The sequence below is a fragment of the Cygnus atratus genome, chromosome 2 (assembly GCF_013377495.2).
Source record: "Cygnus atratus isolate AKBS03 ecotype Queensland, Australia chromosome 2, CAtr_DNAZoo_HiC_assembly, whole genome shotgun sequence".
Taxonomy (NCBI): Eukaryota; Metazoa; Chordata; class Aves; order Anseriformes; family Anatidae; genus Cygnus; species Cygnus atratus.
This window is the reverse complement of record NC_066363.1, coordinates 3,441,224-3,453,684: the sequence shown is the minus strand read 5'-3', so window position 1 is coordinate 3,453,684 and position 12,461 is coordinate 3,441,224. Positions and strand designations below refer to the sequence as shown.

General features: G+C 44.1%; 1 protein-coding gene across 1 annotated transcript in view; it reads left to right on the top strand.

Moving 5' to 3' along the window:
- VIPR1 (vasoactive intestinal peptide receptor 1) overlaps positions 1–2,455 on the top strand; it is a 110,427-nt gene extending 107,972 nt beyond the window's left edge. The window contains exon 13 of the mRNA XM_035554445.2: positions 249–2,455. Coding sequence (XP_035410338.1) covers positions 249–440 — 192 coding nt within the window. The 3' untranslated portion in view covers positions 441–2,455. The remainder of the gene's footprint in view (positions 1–248) is intronic.
- The last annotated feature ends 10,006 nt before the right edge of the window (positions 2,456–12,461 follow it).

Sequence of the window (12,461 nt, the reverse complement as noted above, 5' to 3'; positions counted from 1 at the left end):
ACCTTGTCAGATAAGCAACTTTCTGCTGGCCTTTCTGCTGAAGCTCAGGAATTTCTGCACTGTTAATTTATCGACTGGAGTGTCACCTCTCCTCTAAGTGGCTAACAGTTCTTACCGGGTTGAGTTTAGTGACCTGTATAAAATAATTCTTGGCCTCTAAGTACGTGGGTTGCCCATTGCTGCTCACACAAACAAGAGCAATAGTAAACTCTGTCTTCTGCTGACGTGTGTGTCTTTCCACCACCCAGGTCCAAGCTGAGCTCAAGCGAAAGTGGCGGAGGTGGCACCTGGAGCGGTTCCTGGGCTCAGACATGAAGTATCACCACCCTTCCTTAGGCAGCAATGGCACCAACTTCAGCACCCAGATCTCCATGCTGACCAAGTGCTCGCCAAAGACACGCCGGTGCTCCAGCTTCCAGGCCGAATTCTCTCTGGTGTGACAGGGAGAGGCTCTCCAAGTACTGAGCATCCAAGGGAGAGAAGGATCCCCAGGAACCAGCAACACATTGACAAACCCTTGTGAAATGACGTGCTCCGCATGAGCCAAAAGAGGACAAAATGCTGGAAAAGCCACTGGCATCCAGAACAAGATCAGACAAGCTAAGAGGCAGAGAAATACTGTTCCTCTCCCTCTTTTCAGACCTTTCGCTCTGAGTTGGTGCCCTCAGGGGCTGATAACTATGAGTAAAGGTCCCTGTCACTTGAGGAGAGCCTGGGAGATCCTATTATAAATACTGAAGTAAGGGGGGAAAGGGAGGGGAGAGCCTGAGTCCTTGGTGGCTTTACCAGAACCGGCATCTCTGAAACAGATAAATTGCACTTTTTAAAAGATTACAAAAATGAGCCAGTAAAGGAGAGAGGGAGGCAAGAAGTGAAAAAAAGAAAATAAATTTTAAAAACTTCTGAATGTGCCAAAAGCCCAGCTAAGAGGTGGTGATAAGGCACCAGAGAGTCAAAAACGGCAAGAAAGGACAGGAGGAACATGAGCAGGAAGGGGAAAGGCCAGCGCATGGCCCCCGCCCTGTGTTTTACCCATGCGAAGAAAAAGCTGCAGCACCAGGAAAGCCCCTTGGAGGATGTCCCGATGTTGGAGCGAGTTCTGCTAATTGCTCGCCATCTTCGTTAGCAAAAGGTTTCCGAGCGCCGTTGGGTGCCCTCTGGAAAAACACTCACTGAGAAGGAGCAGCACAAATGTCCTTCTCTGCACTGCGTTCATGGCATTGTGTCTTGTTTGGTTGTTTTCAATGGACAGGAAACTCGATTTGCATGTATAAAAACCAGGTACAGATGCCAAAAGCGGAGAACGGCTGTGTTTTTCATTCTTTTTAAGTTCACCCATCGATTTTGGTGCATTACTGCACCCAGCATCATTAGGGATCAGGGGAAAGCAATTGGTCTGTAATTCGTTTGCACTTGCTTAGCACACACTGCCAGGGAAGGGAGATGTAGAACCCTGTAATCCTTAATTGAATCAGACCTGCCATAAGGAGCCACTCTCCAGATGAAAAAATTAGCTTCACAGCAGCAAGCAAAATTGCTTTCATCAAAACAAGGTTGCCTCAGCACGTAACTGGCACTCCAGGAGTCAGGAAGGAGCGAAGGAGCTATTAAATTGATTTCTTCTTCAGCTTTTGCAGGGAACTTTCATCCTGTGATGAAGGCACTGTTAGATCTTTAAGATGTGCATGTGCATTTTACATCTTTTTTTGAAGGTCTAATAGTTTCCATATTGGGGCAATCCCTATTTGAGGAATGTACATAGAGCCTGCTAAAACCAATGGAATAGGTTTTTTTTTTCTTTTATTTTCTTGATGGAGGGGATAAGGAGAAAGGTGAAACCAAATCCCACTCAGACATGCCAAGCTGGCAGCTCATGGGGAATCACAGCTCAAACTCCCAGGCCCTGCATTTGAGGCAATCCCACAAACCCAAACATAGAAAATAGCAGATGCTCATGGTTGTGTCCCACCCTTTTTGATTTGGGGTTATATCAGTTTTACACTGGGTGTGGAAAATCCAAGATCTCAACTTTTCCACCAGGTACTAACAGCAACTGGACTTTCTTCAAAATTAAGTTGTAGTTCATCGAAGGGAAACTTCTTTAATTTAATGGTTTTTTTGCTTGTTTGCTTGCTTGTTTGAAACATCTCCGATTCGCTGCCAACAAACCACACCAAGGCCAGAAGGAGGGCTGCAGACCAGGACATCCCATTCCTTTCTCAGTTCTGAGGAGCTGTTGTTCCACTGCATACCCCTCCCTGGAGCCATACTTATCATCTGAGCTGGATGCTACCAAAATATTTCTCCACATATGGGACTGAGGGCAGCAGAGAGGGACAAAGTTAGTAAGGGGCACAAGTGTGATACAACTGCTCTGAAAGGTGGACATGTACTCACGGGTTTCCAGCAAGCTAGCTCGGATGCTATCACAGTGTAACCATGGCTATCCAGCCTGAAAACAAAAAACAAGCAAACAAAAAAAAACACTAAGAGAATAGGTAGATATTTGTGAAGATAGTCACACTGACCTCCATGCTCCTGGAATTAAACTGCAGGCTAGACAGGTACAAGTCATCCTTGCTATGGCTATGCTGCACTGAAACCATATCATTAGCAGTCAGGATCCAACACTGATGTGCCATGAGGTCTTTAAAATCCTCTTAGCAGTTGTCTAATTCCCAAAATCCAGAAAAACCAAGAAGGTGTTTAAAATTCCCGCATGTTGCTTGCACCAAAGCCCTTATGGCCTGACACCCCGAGGAGCAAGGTACCCACTGAAATCCCCCTGAAGCCCTCAGAGGCAGGGAATTTGTGTTTGGAACTGGTTCTGCTGTGGTGAGTGCAGTCAGACCTGGATCAGGACTCACACAGAACCTGCTGGAGAAGTCCCATGAGCACGACCAATTCTCCCATGTGTGGTTCAAAGCAGGGATTTGACCCAGCTCTGCACTTCACCACACGAAGGGCCAGCTGCTGGGATGCCCAGAAGTGGGGAAAGCTCTCGTTCGGTTTCCAAGTTTTCACACTTTCTGTAAAATGTTTCCTGTTGTTGTAAACTGGTTCAGAGTTTGGGAGCAGCGTCAGTCTGGGAAAGACCTGAGTCCTCAGGCTGCAAAGTCATGCCCCCATCGTCTGTCATGGTGGTAGCTCTCAATGCCCAGCAAACTTGGTGGACTGCAGAGGAGAACTGCCTAATCTTGTCAGTGCCTAAGGTGTGAACCTGAATCCCAGGTCCCAGCCGAGCAAAGCAGGGACCTTAAGCCCAAAGCTGTTGAGCACAAGTGGAGCACCACTGGCAGCACCCTCCTGCCTGAGATGTGAGGGAAACGTGTCCCATCTGTCTCAGGCAGCACTGCTGTGGGAGAAGGTCCCTGCCTGGGAGCCTCAAGCAGGATGAGTTTCAGCCCTGTGCTTACCTGTGCCAGCATCAACCACGTGCCAAAGGCAGCAGGAATAGACTTGCCTTTTAGAAACATAACAGGGAAAAAAATTGGCCGATTATCCATGCAACAGGCCCCTCTGCAGCCCCTGAGCTGCACCACCAGCCTGAAGATAGGCCGCAACCTAAACTGGGGAGCTCCTTCAGAAATTAACTACGTTAACATGCCAGCAACAGTGCTCCCAGACATCCTGCTTGCAATTACTTAATCACTGAAAATCCAACAGCATTGCCATTATGCTGTCAGGGGTGTTGAAGGGTTGAAATGGATGTGGTGAATACCTGCTGTGACAGGCATGGCAATCCTGGGGATGCAGACAGGGCAGAGCTGCCAGCCCGGCTGTGCTGGCCCCGTCTTTCAGGAAAAGAGAGGAGCCAGGGATGAAACCAGAGCTTTTCTCTCCGGGGATATGAGCAATCGACTGACGGAAAAAATGTTTCTCATGCCTGCTCTGGCTTTCGGATCGGGCCCTTGTTTAGGTGACTTAGTGCAGGAATTTGGCTGGATAACTTGGCCTCTCTGCTCTGAATTTTTTCACCCAATGCATCGCTAACATAGAGTTCAAGGACCTCACTGCAACCCCAAATGACAACCCAAACCGCATCGTGCTAAAGCAATGCAGAATACACGATGCTGTGCTCAGAGCTACTGCTGTTTGTCACAAAGCACAAGTCTGACCTCTTTAACTTGGGGTAAGACAGGAACAACTCTGGTGAATGCAACAGTTACTTCAGTACAAAAGAAGTTGAGGAGGTATAACTGGATGTGTTAAGCTTTTTGACATGTTTGAGGATCTTGAAGTTGGACTCTGAAACTCTTTACAGAAATCAGGCCAAATTCTGATCCCACATGCATCCATCAGTTCCCTGCAGTGACTCCTGATTTACACAAGCTTGAAACTGGAATTTGCCTTTAGAAGAAATCCTTTATCTTCAGCCTGGAACTGTTTACTCCCATTTTATACCAGTGAGAGATCAAATCCAATCCTATTAATTAGTCACTCAAGGTTTCAGTGATTAAACTCTTAATTATTAATATGTATGGAACAATTAAATTATAAAAATTAAATTATTTTCTTAAGGTCTAGAGGTACAAAGTTCAATGCTAACATTAGACTAGATATTTCTATTCAGCTGGGACCTATATAGCTCGGCGGCCCTCTTATAAGCAGCTAGAAATGAGAATATGACCACATTTAGGGCTTGAAAAAGAGCAGTAAAGAAATTCTAGGCTGTGGCAGAATTTCAGGGCATTAACTTGAAATTAGGTTTTAAAAACAGAACTATGTGCAGCAGCATCGTTACTGCAGTTTTGAAAGAAAAAAGGGATCCCAAGCAAGACCAGGAGATGAAACATCTGATTTTTTTTGTTTGTTTGTTTCTGATTAGAAAAAATTCTGTTGGATTTTAGAAAGCAAAATGAAGTTACAAAGAAAGCTCAGGAGTGAATGTCGCTTGGCTCTGTTGCAGGGGTTAGCAGGTTTTTGTGGGAACCCTCTGCCTGCATTCCTTCTACCATCACCATAGTGTTCAAACAAGGCAGAAACCATTGGGTTTCTGCAGGAAATATGTGATATTTTCAGACTAGAAGGAAGTCCCTCAAACTTGGAAGTGCCAGTATGTGCCATAGCAAAGCTCATTTTATTCTGTCATGTTTGCACCTGGTTTGATTAATGCTCTCTGGGACTGCATGTGATACCAGAAGCAAGGAGCCTGAGAAGCCCCCCATAGGGAAGAGGAATCTAGGTTTGCCACCGCAGCCCATGTAAAACATGCCCTTTCTCCGCTGTGTCCTGGCCTCCCACGGCATCTCTGCACCAGGACGAATGTGCCAGACTTGGGGACAAGGACCAGAGTCCTGAGCTCCCCAACTTGCAATGCAACGTTGCACTTTTCACAGACCAGTGCTTACAGGACCATAACGCCTCGTGATTGTAGATGACCCTTGATGAGTAGGAGGTGGAGCTCTTGGCCTCGTACATACCCATATCAATCTGGAATGACTCTGATGGTATCATTCTGGATATAAACTGGTGTAACAGGGAAAAGAATAAAGTCTGGGACTGGTACTTGGAGTCAGACATCCCCAAATCCAGAGCAGAGTAGATTTCTATCCATTTTCTTTCAGACAGTCAACTTTTCACCCAGTTGCCAAACCCACTATTTACATACCAGCCTGATGAGATATAATTACAGTGACTGATCTTATTCCCTTCAGAGATCTGTAAAGTTACAAACCACGTCTTTCCTGGGCCAATGGACAACCTCTTCCACCCCCTACTGCCTGAAAGTCCCAAGTCCTTGTTTGCTTGCATGGTGTTGCATTATGTATTGAAGAGCCCTGGGTTTGAAACCCTAGTTATTTCTAGCATACTGTGAAGTCACAGGGAAGAAGATAGTCATTGGGACTGGAAAATCCATAACAGGTTTCTAATGGAAATAATGCCCATTTCGGTTCTGAGGGCCAAGCCTTTGGGACACACAGACTGGCATCAGCAGAGAACTTGGTGTTTTATACCCTAGTTTTGTGGATATTGTAATCTTGTACATAGAGGAGATCTGAATAGCAGATTTAAAAAAAAAAAAAACCACACACTTTTGATACTCTATGGATGATAAATTAAGTTTAAAAAGGCACTTTTGAATTCAAGAGTGTATTTTTCATACTCTGTTTCAAACGCAGCTCAGGCTGTTCTTGCTCAGTAGCTGGTGCCAACTGACTCTTTTCACTCAAACTGTAAGCACCTCTGCTCTGTCCTCCTGTAAATACGCTTTGACAGCAAAGAGTGATGAAAACTGGCTGTGAACAGAGAATCACTGTTAAGCCACATCTCTGTGGATTGTTATGTACCTAGGTGCTTGTGATGTATTCTCCATGCCAGTGAGACCAGGCCTGCTTGCTCAGCACAGGTGAAATCTCTGCCTTGTTTCATGGCCTTTTGCCTGATGTTATTTATTTTGTTCTGACTCTGTACATATGCAATAAATTGGCTATTTTTTTTCCTTTGTATTGGTTAATCTCCTTGCTTCAGAGGAGGTTCTTCTCTGTGGTTGACACTGCTGGAAACAAGCAATAAAACCATTGTGAAGAAATCATGTTTTAAGGTGTTCCACCTGATATTTTGACTCATTTTTCTCAGTCCTGAAGAAGACACAGACAAAGGCAATGTAGGAAGAAAGGCTGAGACAGAGGCAGTGAGCTAGTAAGGAGGCATGGCAAATTAAGCATGATAATCTCACACAAAATCAGACCAAATCACTCTCAAAATGAGAGACCATTGAGAACATCTGTGCCAGTAGAAGCATCAGTACCATGTGTGATCCCCAAAACCACCACAATGAAGGCAACACCACTGCAAGAACTAGGTGGCTGGATGTGATTTTTTTATTATTTTTTTTTAAGACTCATATATGGAGGTAATAATCATGCAATTACAAAAACATTACAGTTCTTTTGCCATGGTAAAGAGTTGTTAAGTGATTCCTGCATTGTTAAGTATATTATTGCAAGCGTAGGTTTCAGCGCTGGAATATCCTGCAACTGTCTGGCAATGCCAGACATGTAATGGCATATAATGGCATAGGATATCGTCCAGTGCAGTTTCCAGCCCAGGGCAGTGGTTTGATTTGGGCTTGTCACAACCAGATGATACTGCAGCGGTAGTGGTGGGAACAAATTTCATGAAATTTGTGCATCATGAGTATATGTCCTCTTGTATGTGGCACTGGTGAGACTGCACCTCAAATATTGTATTTGGTTTGGGCCCTTCGCTACAAGAAGGAGGATGAATTGTTGAAGTGTGTGCAGAGAAGAGCTACAAAGCTGGTGAAGTGACTAGAAAACAAGGCATGAGGTGTGACCAAGGGAATTAGGTTGTTAATTCTGGAGAAGAGGAGGCTGAGGGGAGACCTCATCGCTCTACAACTACCTGAAAGGAGGTTGCAGCAAGGAGGCCATCAGTCTCTTTTCTCAGGTGACAAGTGATAGGATGTGAGGAAAAGGACTCAAGTTGTGCCTGAGGAGGTTTAGATTGGACATTATAAAGAATTTCTTCACAGAGAAGATGGTCAAGGATGGGAACAGGCTGCCCAGGGAAGTGGTGGAGTCCCCGGCCCTGGAGGTATTTCAGAGACGTGTGGATGTGGCACTGACAGGCATGGTTTAGTGATGGGACTTGGGAGGTCAGGCTCATGGTTGGACTTGCTGATCTTGAAGGTCTTTTCCAACCTAGAGGACTCTGATTCAATGATATCCTGCACACAACTCTTGCAGCTATCTACCTCAGTACCACAGAGAGCACTTCAGCACACCAACCCCGCACATGCAGATGCAAACACAATAGATCTGACGGTAGGAATAATTATATGAGTGGGTAATTAATGACTTGCAGGTGTAAATCAGTTGGGTCTGGGGTTAAGCATCCTGCTGCTTGGTTGCTACTCTAGTTCAGCACTGGGATACAGTGCTAGGTTAAGTGAATCTCCCAAATGTGTTTTTTATCCAGCTCAAAAGGAATGCTTTGATTTCTGGAAATGCAGAGTTCATGGTAACTTTTTGATGTCTAGTGCAAATCTGTCCACTTAAATCTCTTCACACGCACTTTGAGTTGAAAATAACACGCTCCATGGGAGAAAAAAAAATGGACTGGTCTTTTAACATAGATTTTGCAAGGCATCAAAATCTGTGCTTATTGATTTAAATTCCTTAGCAAGCCATTTAAAATAAATTTCTTTCAAGCACAGAATTGCCCAATAGGTCTAATGAGACTTACCCTTTCTTTCCATTTCTGCTGCCCCTTCATGGAGGGGCATGCAAAGCCCTGGCCTGCCTGCCTCCTCGACACACCGTGCATGCCAAGCACTTGTGTGCTGGTCCCTGGCTGCAGGGACTCTGTGCTCATCCCTGGCTGCTTTCCCACCCTGCCAGGTGACCAGTACCTCCTGAGCCTTGTGGTGGTCTTACCCGTGCATCTTCCCCTCCAGCTTTCCTAAGGGTGCTTCATCTGCTCCTGCATCATGGGTGTGTTTCATCCTTGCTGTGTGCCCAGTTCAGCAGTGCTGTCTTCTCAGGTCTTTATCGCTCAGAACAAAGCATCAGCCTTCCTCTGTGCTGGAGAAATGCCTAGCAGGCAACTGCAAGTGAACAGTAATTATTTGTATAAAAGACACAGTATTTAATGCACTTGAATATCAGGCAGTGAAAAATAGATCGCAGTGAGAGATCAGTGAGCTTTTCCTTGTCCATGGGGCCAGTTCCACAGATCACCCCCTTCTTAAGCTGATTTACACCAGTTCACATGACTGGTAGGGGCCAAATCTACAACTAGGGATGACAAGTCTTTGCTATATCTGTCCCTCCTTTCCGTGTGAATTAACCATTTTCATTTAAAAGCAAAGGGTCTAATGCTCTAGGCCTTTCTGAGAAGCAAAATATTGCATACTGACTTTCACTGGATCCCTCTGCAGATTAAATCAGAACTCAGAAATCAGAAAAACATGATACAAATGCTGAGGAAAGGGAAGCATAACCAATTGCATTTATTATCTATGGAAGCAAGGATAATCACCTGCTGCCAAAAACTGTTTTCCATGTGAGGAACTCCAGTCGCTGCCCAGAAATTAATTAATATAAGTAGCTTTAATGAAAGTCACCTGAGAAGTCTGAGGCAAAAATCATCACTAAAACCCAGCCATCCCAAATGCCTGCAGAGTGTCCTCTGTGCAAGAGCCATCCCTCCTGGTTTATAATGAGCATAGCATTGATTAGACCCTCACAGTCTTTCTGAATTTGATGAACATGTGATCACATATACCTGGAAATCCTTGAGCTTGGCTTTTAAAGCTTCATTGTGTAAGTTCGGTGGTGAAGTGGCTTTTCATGGCTGCAAAAACATCACTCAATAAAAAAAAAAAAAAAAAAAAAGAGCCGTGATTAAAAATGGGCAATGACATTCTTTTCCTTTGATCCCCTGTGGTTTCCATGGCAAAATGCCAAGATGAGGACTTTAGCGATCTCCATGACATTAAAGCAATTTCCTGTGTAGTGAATCAATTTTAGCTGTTAAATTATCTTCCCTCTACATGCAACCGGTTGCATTCACTCTCTCTCACTGGGGATATAAAGTTTGAACTTCAACTCAATGTGATCCATAGAAAGAGTCCATTTGCCTTCAGATAAGTTTAGAAAGACTCTGGATTGTCTGCAGATCACAAGGGAGTGTGTCACAGAGAGCCCAGGCACTGTGTCACTGCTGTAATACCATGCGCATTCAAAGGCTTAACACCTCCTCCTCCAGCACTGCTCACAGAGGATTCAGTCCTACCAGCATAATTCCATATGCACTTAACGTTTTGTTGGATCATATGGACAAAAGCTGAAACATCACCTAAAAATAGCCATTTCCCACATAGTAGTATTCTAAGAACCAAATTGGACTTGCAGCCAAAGACCAGAGAAGGCTGTTTTGTGTACATGGCACTAGATCTCCCCATGAACGTGCTCAGTGATGAACCCTGTCCTAGAGTCCGTCCCTGCCTACTACTGGTTGAACCTCTCCCCATGGGGATATCTCTGCTCTGCCCACTGCAGATCAAGGATTCGCACCCTTATCACACGCAGCCTAAGGGTACAGGAGTGTGGTGTGCTGAAACCAGCTGGCATCAGTCCTGCTCTCGGTTTTCAGAGCAACTCTACAGGACATCCTTATTGCATCTCAACCAGGACAGAGGGAGAGAGAGAAAGGAAAACAACGTCTGACTTGTAAGCCTGAGGGCTAGTAGGCTTATTGGAGAACCAAGACCAAACATATACTCTGCAGCACACTTAGTTGTCCAAGAGTTAACAGGACAATTACTTCAACTCAGAACTTCAGTACCTTGATCGTTAGAAACCCTGGGTGACAAGCAGGAGTCCTGCCACTTATCAGCTCAAAATAAAGGAGAAAGGAGATTCAAAGCTGGGTTTCCAGCCAAAATGTGACAAAAATGACAACAGCAAGCATCTCATTAGCTATAGAGAGTTCTGCACTTTTCCAGTCCTTAGAAACTGAGCGGTGTGGGTGGGAGCTGGGCAGAGTTTTTTAAAGCACAGTGATGCCTGTATGTGATATGAAGAAAACTAGGGTGGAACAGTGCCATACCAACACCTACAGGTTTGTACATCCTTCCCTGCCTTCTGGCAGGTCCTGATGGCACCCAATTATCACCTTTTACCTGAATCCGCATGTGAATCTTATTTTACAAAGAAGTCAATACTGGGTTGGTCACTGCTGCCAAGAATCTGCCTACTCCAGCACTTACAGACTTATGCTGCTGGGATGCCTTATCAATGACCTTTTCTTATCAAATACCCAACTCTAAGCTCTTCAACATGAAACAATTAGAAGCCATAATATTTCATTAAAACCTGTCCGCTCCCAGCTAATAATTATGGGCATCTGACAGAAATGTAGTTCTGTCTGCAGTGTTGGAGGAAGTTATTACAGGATGCTGCATGCAATGTGATTTCTGGTTTGGACAAGGTGCAGCTTTCCATTGCATCCCATCATGTATTTCCCACCAAGTAAGTATTTGTGTGATCTAGTTCTCTACTAAACTCCAGCCCTGTCTCCTTGTGTCCCATTTGATTCGTACATAGGAGTCTAATCAGAGGGTTCCATTGGAGTTATTCCAGCAAAGCTCTTTGGCTTTTGATAAAATGCCGTCTGGTTTGGTCTATGATGGGAGAAGGTCCACACAGGTCTCACGGCTCGCAGAGATGTTCCTGAGACAGCAATAAGCATGGGTGCACGTTACTCAGCCTGGTCCTCCCACTGCCAAAGCATGTCCAGCCTTATCCTCTTGGCTGAGTCTGAACTCACCCCTTTCTTGGGTCATGCTGGTTACATTTCCAAGGATCTGTTTGTAAATTAAAAGGTTATTTAAAATCACCGTCATTTATCAGAACTGGAGAAGAATACTGGCCAGTTTTCTCTTTTCCTACTTTCATTACTGGCCAGGGACCAGCAGTTTCTGAGAGGATTGCTGTCCCTGTGGCCAGAGCTGAACAATGATAAAGCTTGGAATCAAAATTATAGAGAATCTTCAATGCTGGGCTCTCACCAGCTCTCCAATGTCAGAGGAAATCTTTGGCTTTCATCATTTGTCGTGTTTATTAGGACCTGTGTGAATAACTGATTGTATTTGTTTGGCTGCTGAAGAGTAAAAGGAAGGGAAGAAAAAAAAGTAAAAAAAAAAAAAAAAGAGTTATTTGGAAAAAAAAGAACAACATAGTTTATTTGGAACAAAACATTAAAATAGACATGTTGAGTTCCTTTTTTTTTTTCCTTGTGAAAAGAAAAACCTTAAAATCCCACTTGAAGAAGAAAAAGTTAGTAATATGAGAAGGGACATTTTCATTTCTGCTTTTTGAAATTATAAAAAAGTAAAGGAAGAAGTTAAGAAAAACTCAAATATGCTCACAAAAAAAAAAGAAAAAAAATCCCTTCCACTAACTCACCTTATAACCAGAAAGCCAAAGCAACCAGGTAGGGTGAGAGCAACAACCTGGATCTGCAAGACTGAATCCTTTTTCAGTGTTCATAGTTGAATGAGACTAGTTTATGTCCTGAGCTATCAAATAGAAACATTTGAAATCCCTCAGTTTATTCTAGTTGCACTGACTTTCTATAACTGAAAGAAACAGGTTCACGTGCTCATGCCTTCCCATCCCTTTTCCAGCACTATCAGTTCTGATAACCAGTCTGGGGAGTTATGCTCCATTTCAGCAGATTTGGCAAACAGTACGTCTTTTATATGCACAGTTTTCTTTCCTTTTGTAGGATGCTGCATGTTTGTCTAATTCACAGTTTAAATCATTTATTCAGGCTAAGAAAGACTTCAGGTATTGAAACTAAAAGTAGCAGTATACAAAACAGCACAACCCAAAGAGCTGGAGTTTGGACCACCATTTCAGAATATTGTGTGGGCTAGGTTACTAACTTATACTGTCTAGGGTGGCAATATGTAAGTCAAATTAAACTTA